This window comes from Gastrolobium bilobum, unplaced genomic scaffold (genome assembly GCF_033153095.1).
Source record: "Gastrolobium bilobum isolate Gb01-03AN ecotype WA unplaced genomic scaffold, APGP_CSIRO_Gbil_v1 utg2779, whole genome shotgun sequence".
In the NCBI taxonomy this organism is placed as follows: domain Eukaryota; kingdom Viridiplantae; phylum Streptophyta; class Magnoliopsida; order Fabales; family Fabaceae; genus Gastrolobium; species Gastrolobium bilobum.
In genome coordinates, this window is record NW_026897558.1 from 168755 (window position 1) to 195033 (window position 26279).

Here is a 26279-nt window from a genome sequence, read left to right on the forward strand (position 1 = left end):
GTAAAGTCACAATAATTGAATATCTTGCTAACATGTTGTCATATTTCTTAATTCAAAGGATTTTTGACATCTATTATGGCCCTTTGGAAGCAAGATTTCAAGCAAGTGCAAGCTGGAAGAGGACGTTTTGGCGTCCAAGAAAAACGTTTAAATGCTCAAGATGAAGAGAACAACAATAACTCCCTGGACCAGAGCGTTTTGGCGGCCAAACAGAGCGCCAAAACGCTCCAGCAGTAACAAATCACCCTTCGAAGAGGACGTTTTGGCGCTCAACAACACGCCAAAACGCCCAGAGGCAGATAGGAATGCACTAAGAGAACGTTTTAGCGCACAAATAACAAGCTAAAACGTCCATGTACGAACCCATCAGCCCAAGATTCAACTAAGATTTTCCAATGGATACAGATCGCAATATCTGGGATTAAAGCGGAAACATATCGACCTTGATTCATAGAGATCCATTGGAAGATTGAAGAAAGATTATAACAAGATTCAAAGTCAATAATCTGTCACCAATCTACAAGATTTTAAATGCAAAAAGGAAACACCTATGGAATAAACTACAAATATGATACGGATTCATTGGGAGATTGAATGAAGGATACAACTCCAATGATTATAAATAAGGAGCTGAGGGTCAAGACCAAAACACCAATTCACAAGTCCAGGGAATTACATAGAGACCTGAAGGAGGAATCCTGTTGCGGAGCACTGGAACACTGAGGAACCAAGTCAACATCACACCAATGGAGGCTTGGGGTTCTCTTTTATTTACTATTGTTTTTCAATTCAGTATGCTAGGCTAAACTTTTATGTAGTTAGCGGTAGATGGAACCCAATTGAATCTTTATGTTTATGAGTTAAATTGTCTCTGAATTCTTTTCTTTTTATAATTGAATAAATTTATCTGTCTTTAATGCTTTCTATGAGTTTGCTCCTTATAGACTGATTTAGGGGAATTGATGACAATAGGGATGTTGGTGCATGAACCCTGACTTGGTAAATTTATCATAATCCTTGTGATCTAGGAATAGGCATAGGGTAATTGTGCAATCTTTAAATTCTTGATCTTAATGCATGTTTTCTTGGGGAATAATTGAGGAACTAGAGTTCTTTCAAGATTACATGGATTTAGGGTAACTAGGAATTGAGCCCTAATTAACTTAGATAGAATTGATTGGCATTATATTAAGAAAAGGTTCTTGACTCTTTAATTCATAACATAACGAGGAGATTGGGGGAAGTTGAAACCCTAACTACGCTTGTTTTTAATTCTTAATCAATCATCATCTTTTTCAATTGTCTTTTTAATTCTGAATCTTTAATTTGCATGTTATTGCTTGTTTGAAATTCAATTCTCTCAAATCCAATTCTTGATTGTCCAACTAAATCGTTGTTAGCGAACTAGTGCTTGAAAACTCAATCCTCGTGGGAACGATCTCATACTCAGTACACTTTATTGTTTTTGCGACCGGTGCACTTATCGAAGTCGCAACAAGTTTTTAGTGCCGTTGCCGGGGATCAAATTCTTCAACATTAGAAGTACTAATTACCTTTTAGATTGGACCTTTTTTCTGCACTTTAAACATTCTTCAAAAACATTTTCTGCATTAAAATTTCTGCATCAATTTTCTGCATATTTTAATTTTCTGCATTCTTTTTTTATTTTATTTTTCTATTTTCTGTTTACAATTTCTATTTTTTCTGCACATCTTTTCAATCTTAGTTTATGCGAGGTACTTTTAACCCGCGAATCTTGCAGTTTGATCCTGAGATAGAAAAAACCGAAAGGAAACTGAGGAAGGCCGCAAAAGCAAAGAAAACGAAAGAAGCAAAAGAAACCTCAAGTTCAACGGAACCTAAGGAGGAACCGATGGCATAAAATAATCAATTGTTCCAAGGACCTTGGGGGATTATATTACTCCAGCCCGAGTTCAACAGACGGCGAGCATTGTTAGACCGACCATAGAAACTAACAACTTCGAACTAAAGTCGGCGTTGTTGCAACTGATTCAAAAAGAACAGTTCGCTGGAGGAAGCACAGAGAACCCTTATAGTCATCTTGATGATTTCCTACTTTACTGTGATACATTAAAAGTGAATGGAGTTTCTCATGACGCTATCTTGCTCAGACTATTTCCATGCTCATTGAAGCATGATGCAAGAGCTTGGCTGCAGTCTCAACCTGAAGGAAGCATAACCAGTTGGGATAACTTAGCAAGAAAATTCTTGGCCAAATTTTTCTCAGCTTCAAAGATGGCAAGACTCAAATCGAAAATCACCTCTTTTGAACAAAAAGAAAGCGAATCTCTGTATGAGGCTTGGGAGCGATTTAAGGGATTACTCAGGAAGTGTCCTCAACATGGAATTGAAGCATGGGAGAAAGCAAAAATCTTTTTCCAAGGGATGACGTCCAACATAAGAACACTGGTAAATGCTGCTGCATGAGGCTCCTTGAAAACAAAAACTCCACAGGAAGTGCTAGAATTGTTGGAATCCTTATCTTCTCAAGAATTTGACAATGTCCCAGTTGCACAAAGGAGAGCAGGAATTATGAAGCTCGACGGCTATGATGCAATCTTAGCCCAAAATGAACAAATGTTGCAGATGCACAAGAAACAACAAGAACAATTAGATGCTCTTACTAAACAATTTAATCTTTCTCAAGTTTCTTCTGTTAGTAATTCTCAAATTAAATGTGGTATTTATGCAGAAGCTCATGCGACTGAAGATTGTGACTACATGAGAACAACTGAAAAGCCACCAGCAGAGGCCAATGGAATCTGGTACGATCAAAAGAACCAAAATGATCCAGGAAGAAACCAATATGGTAATCAAGGGTGGAAAAATCCTAACCAACACCCTGGGTTTAGTTACAAATCAACCCATCAGCCGAATCCTCCTATGCCATTACAACAACAACCTCCACCTCAAGGCACCACTTCAAAATGGGAAAAGGCTTTTGCACAGCTGTCCAAGACCACATCAGACTACATTCAAAATGTAGATGCCTTTAGAGATGAAACACGAGCATCATTCCGGAATCAAGAAGCTTCGATCCGGAACTTGGAGACTCAAATTGGTCAGCTGTCAAGACAATTTGCTGAAAGAACCCATGGCACCTTCCCAAGTAACACAAATACAAACCCAAATGCTCAATGTAATTCAATTGTTACTAGAAGTGGGATCGTGATCCAACCTGTTGAAAAGCCAACAGTGGATAAGAAGAAAGAAGCAGAACCTGTAGCTGAAAAGGAGAAAGAAGAAGATGCATAAGAAGCGGAAAAGAGCATTCCAGAGAAGAAGCTGTTCAAATGGGAGAAAAAGAAAGCTCTAGACTGGCAACCAAAACCGGCAGATCCATCTCCCTATGCACGAGTTCCATACCCACAGCGGTTGAAGCAAGAAATCCAGAAACAACAATACACCAAATTTCTGGATATCTTCAAGAAGCTGCAAGTAAACATTCCGTTTGCAGAAGCCCTGGAAAGCATGCCGAATTATGCGAAATTCATGAAATACCTTCTATCAAAGAAGTGCAAGCTGAAGGAGTGCGAAATAGTGGCCCTGACAGAGGAATGCAGCGCAATCATCCAGAAGAAACTTCCTCCCAAGCTGAAAGATCTAGGCAGCTTCAATATCCCTCTAGCCATAGGAAATATTGAAGTAGGAAAAGCACTATGCGATCTGGGAGCGAGTATAAATCTGATGCCGCTATCCATGTGCAAAGCTCTTGGAATTAAAGAACTAAAGCCGACTACAGTTTCTCTCCAGTTAGCAGAAAGATCGATCCGATAACCAGATGGGGTAATTGAAGATGTTTTAGTTAAAATTGACAAATGTATCTTCCCTATAGATTTTGTAATTCTGAATATGGAAGAAGATGTCGAGATTCCCCTACTGCTCAGGAGGCCATTCTTAGCCACCGTAAGAGCAATGATCGATGTGGAGCAAGGAAAACTGATGCTGAGGATGAACGAAGAAACAGTCACCATCGATGTCTTTGAATCAATGAAACATCCATCAGACGGAGGAAACTGTTTTATGATTGACATAATACAAGAAGCAATTGATGATACTATGAAAGAGGAGAGTTCCCTACTCGAGTTAGAACAAATCAACGAAGAAGTTGAAATAGCTGATAAAGAACCAGTGGTGGAAGAACTAGAAAGAAAGAAAGATGACATCCTTCTTGGAGCACCGAAGGTGGAGCTTAAGGAGTTACCTCCAAATTTGAAGTACGCTTTCCTTGGTGACAACAACACATATCCAGTCATCATCAATAATGAACTGTTAACCGGTGAAGAAGAAGAACTTCTCAAGGTGCTGAAGAAACACAAAGCTGCCATAGGATGGTCCTTCTCCGACCTAAAACGTATAAACCCTTCCTTTTGTACTCATAAAATTATAATGGAGGATGATATTAAACCTGTGAGGCAGCCGCAAAGGAGACTAAATCCAACCATGAAAGAGGTGGTAAGGAAAGAGGTAGTTAAACTGTTAGATGCAGGGATGATTTACCCTATATCCGACAGTGCATAGGTAAGTCCTGTAGAAACGGTACCCAAGAAAGGTGGAGTCACCGTGGTAAGAAATGAGAACAACGAGTTGATTCCCACAAGGACAGTCACCGGGTGGAGGATGTGCGTTGACTATAGAAGGCTTAATGCAGCCACCCGGAAGGACCGCTTCCCAATTCCTTTCTTGGACCAGATGTTGGAGAGACTAGCTGGTCGTGCCTTCTACTGCTTCCTGGATGGGTACTCAAGCTACAACCAAATAGCAGTAGCTTCAGAAGATCAAGAAAAGACATCATTTACATGCCCCTACGGAGTCTTCGCTTACCGGAGGATGCCCTTCGGCTTGTGCAATGCTCCTGCAACTTTTCAAAGGTGCGTGCTTTCCATCTTTTCTGATATGATTGAAAAATCTATTGAGATCTTTATGGATGATTTTTCTGTTTTCGGCCCCTCTTTTGACACTTGTTTAGAGAATTTATCTTGTGTTTTAGAAAGATGTCAAGAGAGTAATCTTGTTTTAAATTGGGAAAAATGCCATTTCATGGTAAAAGATGGCATAGTTTTAGGGAAGAAAGTGTCCAAAGATGGTATAGAAGTTGATAGAGCGAAATTATCTGTTATCGAGAAACTTCCCCCTCCCTCTAATGTTAAAGGTATTCAAAGTTTTCTCGGTCATGCAGGTTTTTACAGGCGCTTTATCAAGGACTTTTCCAACATAGCAAAGCCAGTGTGCAAGCTGTTGGTCAAGGATGAGGAATTCAACTTCACAGATGAATGTTTGTTAACATTTAATATTTTAAAAGATCGATTGACCACTGCACCTATAATCACTGCACCTGATTTCACATTACCTTTTGAATTAATGTGTGACACTAGTGATTATGCCATAGGAGCTGTCTTAGGACAAAGAAAGAATAAACTGTTGCATGTGATTTATTATGCTAGTAAAATTCTTAATGATGCACAAATGAATTATGCAACCACTGAAAAAGAATTACTAGCAGTTGTCTATGCATTCGATAAATTTAGACCGTATTTGCTGGGGTCTAAAGTAATTGTTTATACTGATCATGCTGCTTTAAAGTATTTGTTAAATAAGCAGGATACAAAACCAAGACTGCTCAGATGGATGCTACTCCTGCAAGAATTTGAAGTAGAGATCAAAGACAAGAAAGGTGTGGAGAACTTGGTTGCTGATCACCTCTCCAGAATTCAAGAGAAAGATCTTCAAGACAGACCTGAGCTGAAGATCAGAGAAGAATTCCCCGATGACCAAATTCTAGCCATCAATGTCATCTCGGACCTGAAAATGGAGGAAGTGAAAAGCCCAAATACACCTCCATGGTTTACGGATTTCGCAAATTTTAAAGCAGCAGGGGAAATTCCAGTAGACTTAATATGGAAACAAAGGAAAATTTTTTTGCACGACTTGAAGAAGTATTTATGGGATGAGCCATTCCTCTTCTACAGATGTGCTGATGGAGTAATACGGCGGTGCATTCCCAAAGAAGAGATGAAGGACATCCTGTGGCACTGCCATGGTTCAAGCTACGGTGGACACTTCGTAGGAGAAAGAACAGCCGCAAAGGTACTGATGAGTGGCTTCTATTGGCCAACACTCTATAAAGATGCAAGGAAATATGTGGAATCATGTGATAGATGTCAGAGAACGGGGAATATATCTAGAAGACATGAAATGCCCCTTAATAACGTATTGGAGGTTGAAATCTTCGATGTGTGGGGAATAATAGACTTCATGGGACATTTTCCTCCCTCATATGGCAACAAATACATCCTTGTTGCGGTTGATTATGTCTCCAAGTGGGTAGAAGTTGTCGCTCTTCCTACTGATGATGCTCGGGTGGTCATCGTGTTTTTAAAAAGAAATATATTCGTCCGATATGGAGTACCGCGAGCAATCATAAGTGACAGAAGAACACACTTTGACAACAGGAAAGTTGAATATGTATTGGCTAAATGTGGAGCGAAACACAAAATTGCAATACCATATCATCCGCAAACAAGTGGTCAAGTGGAGATATCCAACCGAGAGCTGAAGCGTATCTTGGAGAAGACGGTGGGAAGTTCCAGAAAAGACTGGTCCAAGAAGCTTGATGATGCATTATGGGCATACCGGACTGCAGTCAAGACACCAATAGGAATGTCTCCTTTCCAGTTACTGTTCGGAAAAGCTTGCCACTTACCGGTGGAATTGGAACACAAAGCATTGTGGGCAATCAAGTACATAAACTTCGACTCCAAGACCGCAGCTGAAAAGAGGTTGCTTCAACTGGACGAGCTCGACGAGTTCAGACTCTCTGCGTACGAGAGTGCAAGTCTGTACAAAGAGAAGACAAAGAAGTGGCACAACAAGAAGATCTTGCCTCGAGACTTCAAGGTAGGAAATCAGGTATTACTCTTCAACTCTCGCCTCCGTCTTTTCCCTGGGAAACTTAAGTCCCGATGGTGGGACCGTTCATCGTAAGGAACATGAAATCATATGAAGCAGTGGAGATCAGTCCGCTGGATTTCGATAGGAGCTTCACAGTGAATGGTCAATGGCTGAAACTATACATGGGAGGAGAAATAGAAAGGGGAACAACCACCGTTGCCTTGTAGAGGTAACTTGAACCAGGTACGTTAGGCTCGTGACGTTAAACAAGAGCTAATGGGTAGGCAAACCCATGATGTAGTGTTTGATTTTAAATTTCATTATTTATTTTTTCTTATTTTGATTTCAAGAAAAACAAAAAAATATAGGTAGATAAGTGAGACTAACGGTCGTAGATAAGTTACAGGAAGAAGAAAAGAAGACTCAAGAGGATAAGGTATGAATTCTTTTTAAGATTAATCTACAAACCTTCCAGCCTGAGAGCGTTTAAACTCACATCAGAGCACCGAAACGCTCAAGAAGAAACCAAACTGAGTTTCGAATATCACGTTTTAGCGGCCACATGCGCGCTAAAACTTTCTCCTAAGAGTAAAGAGGCACAATTGCCACTACCCTTGATCGTTTAAACGCTGCCATGGGCGCTAAAACGCCCTGGAAGTAATCAAAAGAAGGATCGAAGAGCGCGTTTTAGCGCGCTCCTGAGCGCTAAAACGCGTTATGCTCTCTGCCACTGAGCGTTTTAGCGGCCATGGTGCACGCTAAAACGCCCTTACGCGGCCCAGTTTTTTTTAAAACTTTTTTATTTCCCCCCCTCATTCTGCACCTTCTTCTCTCTACCCACACATCTCTTCTACACTCTCTCACTCATCCTCTCCCAATCTAAAGTATCTCTTCCTGCATTCATACCCAAGGAATTCCAGGTAACTTTGAATTTTTATGAATGATGATTGGAACATGTTCACATGATAGTTCCATTACTCTTTGTTCTATACAATCGATTCTTGAATTAGACCTTAGGGTTTCAATTTTGGATGGTTGACTTACTCATTTTAATTGAGAATGGATCGAACTAGAATTCATTAAAGTTATATCATATGCATTCAATTAATTATCTGATTTGAATGAGTCTTCCATGCCCAATTAGTAAGCACATCACACTTCTTCAAGCATGCACACCAACTGTTTGATTGAATGTTACATAAGAGTTGAATATCATAATTCATTTAAGTCCTAATGTTTTGGAACAATGTTCGTTGAACTAATCATTCAACTGTGCACCTACTGCTATGTTTAATTGTGCTATTAAAAAAATGAAATGCCCGAGTCTTTGTTCCATGGTTACATATTTTGCTTTTTATGCAATAAAATGAAACACACACCACATGCTTGATAAAATGAAAACATGCATTTGAATGGTGAATTGAGTAACCGATCAACATCTGTATACACCATGAGCTATATACCCATAACTTTTCAAAACAATAAAAGGTGGATTAAAATGAGAGCTATTGCCATACAATGATTAAGTGATATATGCTGTTTGAGTTTAGTTGCAAATACTGTGTTACATGTTCAGCATGAAAGTAACATTTAAAATTCTTCTATGGAATTACTTAGATGGAAACTCTTAATAGGAAGATCCAGTTGTGATTCATACGCTGTCATTGACTTGGAAATTTTCTGTTTTACAGCTATGTCTACTAGAAGCAAAAATCCAAAGAGGACCAAGGTGACCCGGGGTGGATCTAGCTCAGGGCCAGCAACTGAAGTTGGCTATGATGAGCACAGGTTCTGGTCCGAAGCTCATGCTAACCGGTTCAATGAGAAGATAAAGAAGAAACCCTTTGTTAGAGAAAGGGAATTTTATCTGAAGCAAGGTCAGCACCCGGAATTCTACAACATAATGGCGGCCAATGGATGGAGGAAATTTGGGAGACTGCTGGTAAAAGCTATGGAAGAACTGGTTAGAGAATTCTATGCCAATGCTTACACGGTTTAGCAAGGGGCGAACAGAGAATATGTTAGCTAAGTGAGAGGGAAAACAGTAAGATACAATGCTACTGCAATTCAAGAAATTCTTTAGATTGCTAACCATGACAGAACCACCCAGCGGACTTGCAGGTTTCAATCAAAACTTGCAACCATTGAATATGAACGAAATGATCCTTTTGGAGTGGCTAAGCCTGTTCACCAGGGTATAACACTTCCCGGAGAAAAGTGGGACTTGACTAAAGACCACAACCAACCAAAGAGGATATGGTTAAAGCAACTGAATAATGTGGCCAAAGTGTGGCATCATTTCATCAATAGCAACATCATGCCAAGCTTGAACCAGACAGAGATCGTGGTGAGAAGAGCTGTGCTGATTTATACTATCATGGAGGGACAGAGGATGACTTACCTCGTATCCTAGCTGACAGCATCTATGAGATGGCCCATAACAAATCCAAGACAGCCGCCATTGGTCATGCCTCTCTGATCCAGAGCCTATATGCAGCAGCATAGGTAGAGATCCCCACTGAAGGAGACACGATCCCCTTGCGTCCCATTATCGACGCAAAATACATTTCTACCTAAATAGGAGGATCAGCGGTTGAGGGAGAAGTGGACACAACACCGCCACAGGAGACTCGCGGCAGGCCGAGACGTACACCAGGACCATCTTGTCCAGCTGCGAGACCACCAGTCCCAACTACTGAGAGTCGACTGGACGATCTCGAGACACAGATGGGATTTCTCAGGCGACGACTCAGGTATATGCAGCGGAGGGAGCAGGACTACCAAACATACATGGTGACATACCATTACCCAGCTCGACCTGATGGACCTCCCCCTTTCCAGCTCGAGCCATATGAGGGATCAGATGAGGAGGCTGATTTTGATGCAACCAGGAGGAGCACGTCGACAGCTCAAGCCACGACTTCAAATGCTGCGGAGGAGCCGGATGAGGATGCCGATGCTGATGACGGACATCATGAGGAGGCTGGCGAGGACACGGAGATGATCCCTGCCATTCTCCGAGATGCTGAGGATGATGACATGGATGACTGAGACTTTATTAGCTCACTGCTACCACCCCATCCCTATACTCCCCTTTTATTTTCTGTTATTTTATGATTTGAGATTAGCATTTTGCTGAGCTAACCCTGTGATCTGATTTCATACTTTCTCTTTTATGATTGATTATTTTGGAACATTTTATGTTGTTTCAGAATAACCGACTAGTTGATCTTAGCTCTCACGCGATTTCTTTTTAAATTTAAATTTGTTGCTGAGGACAACAACATTTAAATCTGGGAATGGTGAACGCGCGTTCCATCTAAGCACAATGGATCAAGCCGGAGGAATTTCATGAGTATACACAGAATAACCGGCTGAGACAGGGAACTATCTCAAATCCCCTTTAATGCTTAATTTGATTTTATTTTAATTTAGTTGTTTTAATGTTTTAACTAAATAATTGAAATTTAATTGTTTTTGAAAAACCCCAAGCCACTGTTTTGTGAAAATTCTGAAAATTTTAAAGTTTCTCAGTGTTTTTAATTGAAAAATGGCGGGAAATTTAAATTAGTAATTGATTTAGAGTATGATGACACACTTATACAATCTTTTATGAGCATCAGTGCAATAAGTGACATGATTAATTGAATATATGGTTGGTATTGAAGTTGTTTGAGAAAAAGAACAGGACAATTATTGTGCATCCATAGCCGTGAGGTTTTGAGCATATACAGAAGATTTTATTGAGTGTGCATTCTACTGTTGAGATACTCTGAACTTGCTTTGTTTCTTAATTGAAATGGTTTGTGATATATTTTGTAGAGATGATAAAGGCATATTCTTTCTCTAACTAGATGGCCAAATAGCTAACCTTTATTGATATTCCTTAGGTAAGCCCCCTTGAGCCTAGACTTTTTATTCATGAAAAACCCTTGAATGTGAAAAGCCACTTCCCCAATTAAATCCTCACCTTAATAGAAGATAAAGTTCAGATTTGAAGTAAGGAGTGGATACAAGTTGTGGTTACACAAGTGTTCAACGAAGAGAAGTACAAGCAGAAAAGGGCAAAGCCCAAGGAAGAAAAGTTGGTTAGAACAAAGAAGAACAAGCAAATTGCTCAAAGGAAAGAAAGGAAAAGAAATGAAAAACAAGAAATAAAATGTTCTTGGAAAGAAAATGACAAAATAGAAAAAGTTCAAAAGAACGAAAAAGAAAGAACTGGTAAGAAGAACAAAAATGTACAAATGTACGGAACAAAGTACACTTACTCCTTCCTTCAGAATCTGGACTTAATTCTTGAACTTAGTTCCAAAAATCTTTCCTTTCCCTTAACCAGGCCACATTACAACCCTGCTTAAGACCTCTTGATCTGCTTGATTTATTATCAGAACTGTAGAGAGCGAGAATATAAGCAAGCCTATGGTAGTGTTGATACAGTGGAACAAGAGTGAAACACTAACCCTCTAGACAGTTGAGTGTGAGTGAATTGAAATCCTAGTGAGGGAGTGTCTCAGGAATTTTCCTTGTTCTTGATCTTAAGGAACCTGATTTAAAATTTTAATTGATGAATTATGAATCTTGTTGTTTTGATGTCTTATCCTTCTAAAGTCTGAATGCTTTGTGATCATGTCTCTGATTAAATCCTGCCTATGAACTCCATGCAATTGAATGTCCTGATTAATTTTCCAGTAAGTTTATTCTAGTTAATTGCTGAGGACAACAATATTCAAATCTGGGAATGGTTGATAAACCCTTGGTTTACCCTGGTTTTAGGCTTAATTACACTTGAAATATATCATGAATTGCATGGAAATTAGGGATTTATACCGTAAAGTCACAATAATTGAATATCTTGCTAACAACTTGTCATATTTCTTAATTCAAAGGATTTTTGACATCTATTATGGCCCTTTGGAACCAAAGGAATACAACAACATGAGTTCAAACCTCAAAGAAGCAAGATTTCAAGCATGTGCAAGCTAGAAGAGGACGTTTTGGCGTCCAAGAAGAACGTTTAACGCTCAAGATGAAGAAAACAACAATAACTCCCTGAACCATAGCGTTTTGGCGGCCAAACAGAGCTCCAAAACGCTCTAGCAGTAACAATTCACCCTTCGAAGAGGACGTTTTGGCGCTCAACATCATGCCAAAACGCCCAGAGGCAGACAGGAATGCACTAAGAGAACGTTTTAGCGCACAAATAGCACGCTAAAACGTCCATGTACGAACCCATCAGCCCAAGATTCAACTAAGATTTGCCAATGGATACAGATCGCGATATCTGGGATTAAAGCGAAAACATATCGACCTTGATTCGTAGAGATCCATTGGAAGATTGAAGAAAGATTATAACAAGATTAAAAGTCAATAATCTGTCACCAATCTACAAGATTTTAAATGCAAAATGGAAACAACTATGGAATAAACTACAAATCTGATACGGATTCATTGGGAGATTGAATGAAGGATACAACTACAATGATAAAAATAAGGAGCTGAGGGTCAAGACCAAAACACCAATTCACAAGTCCAGGGAATTACATAGAGACTTGAAGGAGGAATCCTGTTGCGGAGCGCTGGAACACTGAGGAACGGAACACTGAGGAACCAAGTCAACATCACACCAATGGAGGCTTGGGGTTCTCTTTTATTTACTATTGTTTTTCAGTTCAGTATGCTAGGCTAAAATTTTATGTAGTTAGGGGTAGATGGAACCCAATTGAATCTTTATGTTTATGAATTAAATTATCTCTGAATTCTTTTATTTTTATAATTGAATAAATTTATCTGTCTTTAATTCTTTCTGTGAGTTTGCTCCTTATAGACTGATTTAGGGGAATTGTATTACAATAGGGATGTTGGTGCATGAACCCTGTCTCGGTAAATTTATCATGATCCTTGTGATCTAGGAATAGGCATAGGGTGATTGTGCAATCTTTAAATTCTTGATCTTAATGCATGTTTTCGTGGGTAATAATCGGGGAACTAGAGTTCTTTCAAGATCACATAGATTTAGGGTAACAAGGATTTGAGCCCTAATTAACTTAGATAGAATTGATTGGCATTATATTAAGAAAAGGTTCTTGACTCTTTAATTCATAACATAACAAGGAGATTGGGGGAAGTTGAAACCCTAACTACGCTTGTTTTTAATTCTTAATCAATCATCATCTTTTTAATTCTGAATTTTTAAATTGCATGTTATTGCTTGTTTCAAATTCAATTCTCTCAAATCCAATTCTTGATTGTCCAACTAAATCGTTGTTAGCGAACTAGTGCTTGAAAACCCAATCCTCTTAGGAACGATCTCGTACTCAATACACTTTATTATTTTTATGACCGGTGCACTTGTCGAAGTTGCAACAACTTTCCAAATGCAGTTTTCTCACATGCTTTGACTACATTACCAAAGTCAAGATCATCAGCATACAAGTCCTTAATGTACTCAAATCCAAGCAATCTTGCAGTTAAAGTGGAAAGTAGAGCATACCTTTGGGATAATGCATCAGCCACAACATTTTCTTACCATTCTTGTACTTAATCACATAAGGAAATGTTTCAATGAATTCCATCCATTCGGCATGTCTCTAGTTCAGCTTGTGTTGGCCCCTCAAATGTTTTAAGGATTCATAATCTGTGTGAATCACAAACTCCTTTGGCCAAAGATAGTGTTGCCATGTTTCCAAAGCTCTGACCAGTGTATACAACCCCTTGTCATATGTAGGGTAATGTAAAGCAGCTCCACTTAACTTTTCACTAAAGAAGGCAATGTGACGTCCTTCTTGCATTAGAACAGCTCCAATACCTATTCCTGAGGCAAAACCAAGAAACACAAGCTTGTTAGTACAAAAAGAACATTTTTTTAGATTAGCTAAACAACTTCTCCTTCCTCAAAATATTCAAAACAAGTTTTAAATGCTCAACATGCTCATTCAAGATTTTGCTATAAATCAGAATGTCATCAAAATATATAACCACAAAATTTCCAAAGAATGCACGCAAAACATAATTCATAAACCTCGTAAAGGTGTTGGGTGCATTAATTAAACCAAATGGCATAACCAACCATTCATACAACCCATATTTTGTTTTGAATGCAATTTTCCACTCATCATCTTCTTTCATTCTAATTTGATGATATCCACTCCTAAGATCAATTTAGTAAAAACACATGCACCATGCAACTCATCTAGCATATCATCAATTCTAGGAATGGGATGTCTATACTTTACAGTGATATTGTTGATGGCATGACAGTCAACGCACATCCTCCAAGATCCATCTTTCTTAGGCACAAGCAATACTGGAACAACACACAGACTCATGCTCTCATGCACATGCCCCTTTTGCATAAGCTCATTATATTGCCTTTGGAGCTCCTTTGTTTCTTCAAGGTTGGTTATATATGCTGGCCTATTTGGAATTGTTGCCCCTGGTATGAAATCAATTTGATGCTCTATACCCCCTTATTGGTGGTAAACCATCGGGTATTTCTTCAGGGAACACATGCTCAAAATCCTGCAAAATAGAAACAATTGCACTAGGCAAAGAAGAGTCAACTTCATTAGTGTTAAAGCAAGCTTTCTTATACAAGAGTACAATCATAGGCTTTTTTAGGACCAATGCTTTGTTAATCTCACCAACTTTCACAAAGAAATTCTCCTTTTCTCACTACCTAAAACTTGTTTTTCACTATCGTTTTCTCTTTGATTTTCTCTTTCTTTTTTCTGGTCACTCTCTTTTTTCAACCTTACTTGATCCTCATACACTTGCATTGGAAATAAAGGAGCAAGAGTAATGGTTTTGTTATTCATAACCAATGAGTATCTATTGGTGTACCCATCATGCATTACATGTCTATCAAACTGCCATGGACACCCTAAGAGAATATGTCTGGCTTGCATTGGCACAACATCTCATAACACCTCATCCTTATACTTTCCAATTGAAAATGAGACTACCACTTGCTGTTCACCTTGATTTCTCCACAATCATTCAACCATTGTAGTTTATATGGTCTGGGATGCTTCAGAGTTGCTAGATTTAACTTCTCCAGCAAACTAGTACTAGCAACATTTGTACAACTTCCTCCATTAATAATCATGGAACACACCTTGTCCTATACATTGCATCTAGTATGAAAAATATTTTCTTGTTGTAACTCCTTATCTTCTTTAACTTGCACATTAAGAGATCTTCTAGCCACTAAAAGCTCTCCTTCAACTGGTAATTCAATATCACTTGCATCTTCTAAAGAAGGCATAAATTCATTATCAGATTCACCTTCACTCTCAATATCATCATTATCTTTCAAAATCATGACTTTGTTGTTTGGACATTGTGAAGCAATATGACCCCTTCCCAAACACTTAAAACATTTTATGTCTCTATTTCTAGAGGATTGTGTTGCGTCTGTAGCAAGTGTACTAGTCGTACAAGTAATAAAATGATAAATAAAGATCGTTCCCACGAGGATTTGTGTTCAAACACCAACTAACCATTTATACTTAAGTTGAATCAAACAAAAACTTATTGATTGCATTGATAATTGTCACCAGAAATTTGAATTGTATTAGAACTTAATAAAATAACTAAACTGTGAATTATAATTTTAAAACAAGTAGTCAGAAATCAATGTCCCTCGAGCATAAACTTATATAAGCATCAATCCTATTATGAATTATCTCCCATGTGATGTCAATCAACCTTTTTCTTATCACCAAGATGTAATCCCTTGCTACCCTGGTTGATACATTAATGAAGAACCCCATTCCCTTGGTGATTCCCTTCTTAATACATAAATTAAGCACTAAGATTTTAAAGATTACATCAGAGTCCTAGTTTCAATCCCTTGAATACTAGAACACTGATGATGAAATTGCTAGTTACAGAAATAATGTAAACATTCCTGTTCTACACTACTCCCTTAAATGGAAAGAATTGATAAAGACAATTTCATATCATCACATAAAGAATAATCATAATATTCAATCAACCATACATAAATTCATCCTTGAGTTCCATTAAAATCAGACTACAAGGGACTCTACTCAGACATAATAAAAGAAATAACAAGAGAAGAGGAAATATCAAACTCCATTGTCATGATGTTGAATCTTCAATCTTCAATCCCAATTACATAAAGTATACTATACTAATACAAGACTAGGTCCTAAGTAATTTTGAATTTCAGAGAAAATAAAAAGTCAGATCAGAATGTATATCTAAATGCGAAGGCTCTTTCCCTTTTATAGTTTACAAATTACAACTGAATAACAACCAAAAACTGACATGGGCACTAAAACGTTCCCTGTTGGACGTTTTAGCGTTCAACTTTGACGGATGCCAACTGCTTTTATCTGTCTTCAGCGCTAAAATATTTGACTTAGACGTTTTAGCGTTCAAGACCAGAATCTTTTTGAACAGCAGAGCGCTAAAACCTTTGCATTGGACGTTTTAGCGTTCGGCACCAGCAATTTTTGGCTTCATTTTGCAGCAGCGCGCTAAAACATTCGTTGTGGACGTTTTAGCGCTCAACACTTAGAATTCTCCTATTCTTCAGAATCTTCTTTCTTCTCTCTTTTGCTTCTTAAGCTTCATTTCCCTACAAGAACAATGTAAATTTTCAATACATCTTCCAGAACTTGTATTTAGGACTTTCCAGGATGTTGACCCTCTTTTCCATCCATCTAATCACACAAATTAAGCTAATTCATGCTTAAAAACCTTATAAACCAATGGTTTATCACAATTCCCAGATTTGAACATTGCTGTCCTCAGTTATGAATTTAAAACAGAAAAGGACTTGAGATTCTTTATAGATGAAACTCACGAGGATGGACTTCAATTAACAAAAGATCAACATTTCATGATACAAGCTTATAACCATACAATCTCTTATTTCCTATGATTTGCCCAATATCATATGTGACTTTTCAACAGATCAATAGAGATGATATACAGAGACTTCCAAACAAAACACCCTTTCACTAGGAACTTCTCAAAAATTATGAGAATTTAACTCTCTTGTACTCTAGTGTTTAAGGATGCACTTATCATTCAATCTTCATTGTACTCAAACTACCATAAGCTTGCCCATCTTCTCACTTTCCATAGTAACAATGATCCATAGAGCAGATCAAAAAGGTCTTTGAATAGTTGGCAATATGGCTTGGTATGTGGCTTGACTAGAGGTAGAAGTTTATGTTAACGGAAGGGTTCAGACTAAATGAATCAGATTCAGATAAGGGGAGGATCACAGTATTTATTAAATTCTTCTTAATTCCCCCAACTTTCTTCCTTTTCATTTCTTGTATCTTCTTTGAACCTTTCTTCCTCCTTTTTTTTCCAGACACTTTGTGTCTTTAATACTTTTTTTTCGTTTTCTCCCTTCTTTTTCTTTCAGACACTTTGTGTCTTTAATACTCTTTTTTGTTTCTTCCAGACACTTTGTGTCTTTAATACCCTTTTCTTTCTTTTTCTTCCTTCTTTCCTATATTTCCAACACCTTGTGCATTCATTTATTGCAAGAACACCTTTCTCCCCACAGAACACTTCACCCATTATCTGAAGGATTGGAATGAATGTAGGTTCTTGGTTTTATAGACAAATAGGCTTAATCTCAAAGGTTTCATGCAATGGAAACATTAAGGTCGGCCATGTAAACTTTCTGGTTCAAAAAGGAGGTGCCTCAATCATTTCTACCCTACTCATCATAAACCATTTCAAGCAAGAAACAAGGCAATTTCTAGAGTTATTCATACAGTGAAATGCTCTCTGAACAAAATAAAATTTCTGTATAGGCTCAATTTCTCACAGTTCAGAGTGCATGCTTGACTTTCTCTATATGTATCAAAACTAATCTCTCTACTCTTGCACATTGGATGAGTCATGCAATCATTTCATTCTTGCTTAACATGCAAGGTATAAGATTGTATCCTTAATTTGATCAACCATATAAAACTTTGATCAGTCTGTTAGTATATGGATGTCCTAGAGACAATCTTTTAATTAGATTAGGACATATGTGGACCTTTGTATTGTCGCAAATAAATAAAAGCACTATTTATCCTGTTTCATATTTTGTCTCAATATTACTGTTAATATTTTATATGAGTAACTGGATAAACCCTTTGGAATAAAATAGGTATCTCTTGAGTATCTGTGATGAGATCACGATCATGAGGATTCAAGGATACTGGATATTTATTCCTAATTTTATGTTCCTAGTCTAGAGACACTGAGAATGGGGATCAATGATCTCGGGTAAGACTAGCACGACTTATCTACTTGTATTCAGATGCAAGGTAAAGACCTTATGAGCTACAGATATGGAGTGGAGATGTCTTAGCTAAAGTCGTGGGTGGATCTATAAAGGTATAGCTCGCACCGAACAGACCCACAAAAGAGACTCTATGAGGAAATCTCACAGAGAGTATCATTAGAGTAGTCTCTTTATATTTGGGTATGTCTTTCCTTAGACCAGAAGTTATTACCTAGACTGTGTACTAGAAGGCATGCTTTGACTGTATACCTTGTTTGCCTGAAACATGGAGACTCATAGGTATACTGTTGGGCTTGTCCTGAAAGAGCACAGGGCTAGGGTGATAAGCTGAAGGAATTCGTCAAATCTCTGTGAGAGATTAGGTTATCTGTAAACCGGAGAAATCAGGATGACATTTACAGGGACTCGGGAATCTATGCATAGTAAAAGAGATCATGAGATGATCTGCCTTTAGAGTCAGTAAATTGAAGATTTCCTATTTCGAATAAAGCTTACCCTAAACCGCAAGGGTTGATACGCTTCCTTACCCTAGGTTTTATGGGAAGGTAACCGAGACGAAAAGAAATACATATGGCAACCAAATATGTATAATAAGATGATCAAGTCATTAATCTAACTAGCTCTAGGGAAACAAAGCATTGCTAGTGCTCTGTGTTGTCATTAAATGGGTTGTGGGCTTGTTGGGTCCGAGCCCATTTATGTCAGTGGCTATGTTGGACCTAATGGGTCAGACACTAACACCTTAATGTCATGATGATATAGTATTAAAGGTATTGGGCCTAATAATGGTTGTTAGCCCAAGATGAAGTTTGGAAGCCCACCTAAGAGGGAGAGGGCGCATAGTATTGTTAATGGGCTTGGATGGTCCAAGACATTACTAATTAATTTAATTAGTTAAATTAATAATCAAATATTTAAATTTTGAATTTTGAATTTGAATTTTGAATTTGAATTTTGAAATTCGAATTTTGAATTTGAAATTTGAAATTTGAAATTTGAAATTTGAAATTTGAATTTTGAATTTGAAATTTGAATTTAGAATTTAAATGTTTGAACGTTTGAATTTAAATGTTTGAATTCGAATTTGAATTGGCTATGAAAAGTTGTTTCATAACAAAAGGATAAGATGAGATCTTGTTGGAACAAATCCCTTGTATCAAGAGAAGATCTATGGAGATCTCCTAGGGCTGATTTGGGGCGCTATTTTGGTGGGAGATGATTGTCATCTTGTCAAACCAACAAGCTCCAATCAGATTTGTTTGTTGAAAGAATAAGTGAGCTAGTTGGTTCAAACTTGAATGCAACAGCTCAAATGTATCTGGACCCTTTTTGGGCTGAATAAGGGCGCATGAATTGGTTGTCATATGATGACCATTGGTTCAGAATTTTGACTAGATAAAGACCTAGTCATATGAGGATTCAAAGGGGAGGTTGTTGGGATTTTTGAATTGCTACAACTTCACCTTTGTCTCCCTCACTTGTGCGCCACTTTCATTATAAGTAAAGTAAAAATTCTGATTTGATACACTAATTCTCTCCCTCTCTTGTGCGCCTAGTTGGTGAGTTCCTCCTTAAGGTTTTTTAAAAGAACCTAGCCAATTCTTCTATATACCATTCCCACTCTTGTGAAGTTTTCATGCAGGAGACTTCACTCTTCTAAACACATATACCTAGCCTCCTTCTTCACCTATTGAGCGCATAGCAAGCCTCTCTGTGGTGGTCAATTGGTGGCCTTCAAGAAAGCATTCTTGCATCTTGACGTGGGTGGTGTGGATCAACGTTAGAGGGTTTGAACCCTTCAAACCTAACATTGATCGTCTTGGAGTTTTGAACTCACAAACAAAGGTAACATCACATGCCATAAAGCATGATTCTTGATTGCATGTGTAATTCCGCATATGAAAAATTTTGTTTTTCCCTCTCACATGCTATGGCCTTCAAGGCCATTTTACTTTCAAGTGGTATCAGATCCCGGTCGCTTTACCATCGGCGGGTGATGGTACTTTGTTTGTGAAATTAATTTTCTCACGGTCAAAAGGTCTTTTTGTTAAAGATTAATTCTTTGCATGTGGATTTTTTTTATGAACATGTTTAATATGATTATGGTGTTCATATATCTACATGACCTCATGGTTTTGTTTGTTTTGATTCTTTGTGAAAGTTTTCAAAAGAAACATTTTTTTGAAAAGGGAATATGATTCTGCCATGATGTGAATATTCAAATGCATTATTTTCTCCATGATTTTATTTAATAAAATTTTTGTATATGATGATGTATGGTTCGGCCATATGATTTATGGTTGAATAAATGATTTAATTTTTGTGATCTTTGAGAAAGATTTGACAAAGATTTGAATTATGCATAAAGATGCAAAATTCGACCATTGGGAGAAAATTGGAAAATTTTGAATTTTGATTCTTGTTTTGATATTTTAATTGTTAAATTATCAAAATATATATGTGAGGAAATATTTATATAATATTTTATATTATGTGCTTGCAAGCTGTTTAAATTTTCAGGTGCAATTTGGAAGGGGATGGTCATGGTGCCCGAAATTCGAATTTTAAATTTTAAATTAATGTGTAATTTTGCTCTATTTTAATTAGAGTTGAAATTTGAATTTTGAATTTTGAATTTTTATTATTTGTCCCTCCAAAGATGTTTTGGAGTTTCTTTAATTATATGTAATTAGAGAATTAGGCTAGTGGCGTATAGACGACGAGGAGCCGATGCTTGACAAGCAAGATGGACAAATGCACGAGCACCATGACCATCTCAAATAAAACTGTTTTATATGCATGTATGCTTTTATGTTTTGAACAACTCGTATGCATGAATTGGACAAATCACGTTTGTATGTATTATTATGCATGTCCAATTACGACTAGTGTAATCCGATAGATGTTTGACATAGGATAACGACTAGCATGATAATAATATAAATGCGTTTGATGAGACCTAATAAACCCCAAATAAAAGGAACCCTTAAAGGAATAGATTATTAAGCATATGATTACCTCCCACCACCAATATTACTCGAACCTCCTCTACATAGTGGTGCTCCACAACTCAGTTGGGACCCACTGTTTCGTTGAGTAAGAGTAGTATTAGAAGTGTTAGACACTTAGGGTGCTGGTTAATACTTAACTGAGACATAAGTTGCAGGCTCAGCTGGGCTTATGTGCTTAGGGTAATAATGCTAGGTTGGTTGCATGAGATGCTCCACTAAGTGACATGGAGTTGTCAACCTAATGTTAAGAGAGGGTATGAGTTACTGTTGATGAGGATCAACCCATTACTTAAATTAATCTTGCGATCACAGACGGGGGTTAAAATAGATAATCGCACTCTTAATCTCACTAAGGTTAAATCTAAAAGTAGATTAACCCTAAGTCAAATGGGAAGGGTCATTGACTTAGATAAAATAGTGGGAGGGGCAAATTATTTAAAGTCTTTAATAATTTGTTTATACAACATGTCTAAATATATTAATTAAATCATCTTTACATCTTTTTTCAGTTTTTAGTATGACTAATCCACTGTCACTGCGCTCAATACTCGATACGAACAAACTGACCGATTCAAACTTTATAGACTGGTATCGGAACTTAAGAATTGTTCTTAGGGCCGAAAAAATAGCTTATGTCCTGGATGCTGCATTACCCGTAGCTCCTAGGGAAGGGGAAGATGGGTCCGCGGAATTTGATTTCGAGGCCCACAAACAGCACATGGATGACAATGTGTTGACTGTCTGCATCATGTTGGCATCCATGTCGCCTGAACTGCAAAAGCAGCATGAGCATATGGATGCTCCCGCTATTGTCTTACATCTCAAGGAGTTGTATGACATTAAAGGCAGGCATGAGAGGTATGAGGCCTCTAGAGAATTGTTCTCATGCAGGATGTTTGAGAACATGTCTGTGAGCAGTCATGTTCTTAAGATGATCGGGCTCATTGAGAAGCTAGGAAATCTAGGCTTCGTGATGGATGCCGAGCTAAGTAATGACTTGGTCCTGACCTCGCTTCCACCTTCCTTCAGTCAATTCATTATGAATTACAACATGCATGGGATGCTTGTGAGCTTGCCTGAATTGTTAAGCATGTTAACAACTGCTGAAGTGTCTATCAAGAAGGATAGGACACATGCTCTTCTGATTGGTGGGCCTAGCAAGGCAAAGGGTAAGGGCAAGGAGCCTGCGAAAGGAGACTCCCTTGAACCCAAAGGAAAACCCAAGAAGGAGAAAGGCAAAAAGAAGGGTAAGAGTGCATCCAAGGACAAAAGCGATGCTGAGTGCTTCCATTGTGGCAAGAAAGGCCATTGGAAGAGGAATTGTCCAGACTACCTGAAGAGTGTGAAGGACAAGAAGCATTGTGATGCTTCTACCTCAGGTACTTTCATGATTGAGATAAATTATTCTTGTGCTAATCCAACCTCATGGGTATTGGATCCCGATTGTGGTTCTCATATCTGCAATATGTTGCAGGTGCTTAGGAGCCCAAGGAGATTGGAGAGAAACGAGGTGGACCTCCGCGTTGGCAATGGTGCAAGGGTTGCTGCTCATTCTGTTGGAGATGCCGATCTTATTTTGCCTACGGGCCTTTTATTGCATTTGAATAATTGTCTTTACGTTCCAAACATTTCTAGAAACATTATTTCTATTTCTTGTTTAGAACAAGATGGTTTTACTTTTAGTATTAAGAATGGTACATTTTCTATCATTTCGAATGATATTGTTTATGGTACTGCTTCTTTAATAAATGAATTGTATGTTCTGGAAATGGGAACTGAAGTGCTCAATATAGCCGTGAAACGACCTAGGATAGATAATCAATCTTATCTTTGGCATTGTAGACTAGGGAACATAAACGAAACAAGATTGTCTAGGATGTATGCAAATGGATACCTAGATTCCATGGATTTGGAATCCTATGGACAATGTGAATCTTGTCTTGCTGGGAAAATGACTTGTCACAAGCCCAAAGGGCTTGAGAGTCATAGGGCTAGTGAGTTATTAGAACTCATTCACACTGATGTTTGTGGGCCAATGTCTATAGAGGCTAGAGGAGGATACTCCTATTTCATCACCTTTACTGATGACAAATCAAGATTTGGGTACGTGTACCTAATGAGATATAAATCCGAAGCCTTTGAAAAGTTCAAGGAGTTTAGGAATGAAGTAGAGAAACAGCGTGGCGAGATGATTAAGATATTACGATCAGATCGTGGTGGTGAATATCTGAGCCATGAGTTTCAGGATTATCTGAGAGAAAATTGAATTCTCTCGCAGTTTACTGCACCTTACACACCACACCAAAATGATGTCTCCGAAAGGAGAAACAGGACCTTATTAGACATGGTCAGGTCTATGATGAGTGAAACTCAACTTCCAAAATCATTTTGGGGATATTCCTTAGACACAGTGACATACCTTCTAAATAGGGTACCGTCTAAATCTGTTCAGACCACACCATATGAGATATGGAATGGTAAGAGACCCAACCTGAGTTACCTCAGGGTATGGGGATCGCCAGCTTATGTCAAAGCATTGGCATCAGACAAGCTTAGTGCTAAGAGTACTAAATGTCTATTTGTGGGGTATCCCAAAGGTACTAAGGGATACTACTTTTACTCCATGGATGAACACAAGGTGTTTGTGTCAAAGAATGTTGAGTTCCTTGAGAAGGATTTGATCTCTCAAGGAGCCAGTGGGAGTAAAATTGATCTTGAAGAAGTTCAATAACCACATGAACAGATTGAGGAACCCGAGTCTGCTCCGCAGGCGACGTTCTCCAATGGAGAAGTAAACACACAACTCCGTAGGTCAACGAGGGTCATCCATCCACCTGAGAGGTATGGGTTTGCGATTGAGAAATAGCAAACCGTCGAGGATGATGAACCAAGTAACTACGAAGAGACAATCAAGGATGTTGACTCTTCTAGATGGGTTGAAGCCATGGAATCTGAAATGGATTCGATGTATCAAAACAAGGTATGGACCTTGGTTCCTAAACCGCAAGGAATAGTTCCTATCGGTAACAAATGAGTCTTTAAAAGAAAGACTGATGCAGATGGGAACGTTCAAACCTACAAAGCTAGGTTGGTTGCGAAAGGGTATCGTCAAAGACAAGGAGTTGACTATGATGAGACTTTCTCGCCTGTTGCCATGATCAAATCTATTAGGATCATGCTTGCAATAGCGACATATCACGACTATGAAATTTGGCAAATGGATGTCAAGACCGCCTTCTTGAATGGGTTCTTGAAGGAGGAAGTGTACATGACACAACCTGAGGTCTTTGAAATCAAAGATCAGGAGCATATGGTATGCAAACTTCAAAGGTCGATATATGGGCTAAAGCAAGGGTCAAGGAGTTGGAATATTCGTTTTGACGAAGTCGTTAAGAGTAACGGTTTTATCAAGAACGAGGATGAACCTTGTGTTTACAAGAAGGTTAGTGGGAGTAATGTCGTCTTCCTGGTACTTTATGTAGATGACATATTGTTAATAGGAAATGACATCCCCACATTACAAATAACGAAAGAGTGGCTTTCAAAAAGCTTCACCATGAAGGATTTGGGAGAAGCGACCTTTATACTTGGTATAAAGATCTATAGAGATCGATCCAAGAGGCTGCTGGGTTTATCTCAATCCACGTATGTTGACAAGATGCTAAAAGGGTTTAGCATGGAAGGGTCGAAAAAGGGTTTTCTTCCCGTCAGTCATGGGGTACATCTTTCAAAGACTGTGTCCTAAGTCACAGCCTGAGAAGGATCGCATGAGTGGAATTCCATACGCTTCAGCTATTGGATCCATCATGTATGCCATGATATGTACGAGACCAGATGTCTCATATGCTTTGAGCATTACGAGCAGATACCAGTCGGATGCAAGGTAAAGACCTCATGAGCTACAGATATGGAGATGACTTAGCTAAAGTCGTGGGTGGATCTATAAGGGTATAGCTCGCACCGAACAGACCCACAAAAGAGACTCTATGAGGAAATCTCACAGAGGGTATCATTAGAGTAGTCTCTTTATATTTGGGTATGTTTTTCCTTAGACCAGAAGTTATTACCTAGACTGTGTTCTAGAAGGCATGCTTTTGACTGTATACTTCGTCTTCCTGAAACATGGAGACTCATAGGTATACTGTTGGGCTTGTCCTGAAAGAGCACAGGGCTAGGGTGATAAGTTGAAGGAATTCGTCAAATCTCTGTGAGAGATTAGGTTATCTGTAAACCAGAGAAATTGGGATGACATTTATAGGGACTCGGGAATCTATGCATAGTAAAAGAGATCATGAGATGATCTGCCTTTAGAGTCAGTAAATTGAAGATTCCCTATTTCGAATAAAGCTTACCCTAAACCGCAAGGGTTGATACGCTTCCTTACCCTAGGTTTTATGGGAAGGTAACCGAGACGAAAAGAAATACATACGGCAACCAAATATGTGTAATAGGATGATCAAGTCATTAATCTAACTAGCTCCGGGGCAACAAAGCATTGCTAGTGCTCTGTGTTGTCATTAAATGGGTTGTGGGCTTGTTGGACCCGAGCCCATTTATGTCAGTGGCTATGTTGGACCTAATGGGTCACACACTAACACCTTAATGTCATGATGATATAGCATTAAAGGTATTGGGCCTAATAATGGTTGTTAGCCTAAGATGAATTTTGGAAGCCCACCTAAGAGGGAGAGGGCGCATGGTATTGTTAATGGGCTTGGATGGTCCAAGACATTACTAATTAATTTAATTAGTTAAATTAATTATCAAATATTTAAATTTTGAATTTGAAATTTGAATTTTAAATTTTGAATTTTGAATTTGAATTTTGAATTTTGAATTTGAATTTTGAATTTGAATTTGAATTTAGAATTTAAATGTTTGAACGTTTGAATTTAAATGTTTGAATTCGAATTTGAATTGGCTATGAAAAGTTGTTTCATAACAAAAGGATAAGATGAGATCTTGTTGGAACAAATCCCTTGTATCAAGAGAAGATCTATGGAGATCTCCAAGGGCTGATTTGGGGCGCCATTTTGGTGGGAGATGATTGTCATCTTGTCAAACCAACAAGC

The 26279-nt window shown here is 38.2% G+C and overlaps 1 protein-coding gene and 1 non-coding gene across 2 annotated transcripts; one reads left to right on the forward strand and one right to left on the reverse strand.

Moving 5' to 3' along the window:
- The first annotated feature begins 2256 nt into the window (after positions 1–2256).
- On the forward strand, positions 2257–3276 carry LOC133308032 (uncharacterized). Its single transcript, XM_061508614.1, has 2 exons — positions 2257–2430; positions 2476–3276. The coding sequence occupies exons 1-2, from the start codon at positions 2257–2259 to the stop codon at positions 3274–3276; spliced, it is 975 nt and encodes a 324-aa protein (XP_061364598.1).
- Positions 2263–2369, reverse strand: LOC133308047 (small nucleolar RNA R71). The gene has a single exon (XR_009751122.1). It is a non-coding gene; the product is annotated as a small nucleolar RNA R71 (small nucleolar RNA).
- Positions 3277–26279: the final 23003 nt, after the last annotated feature.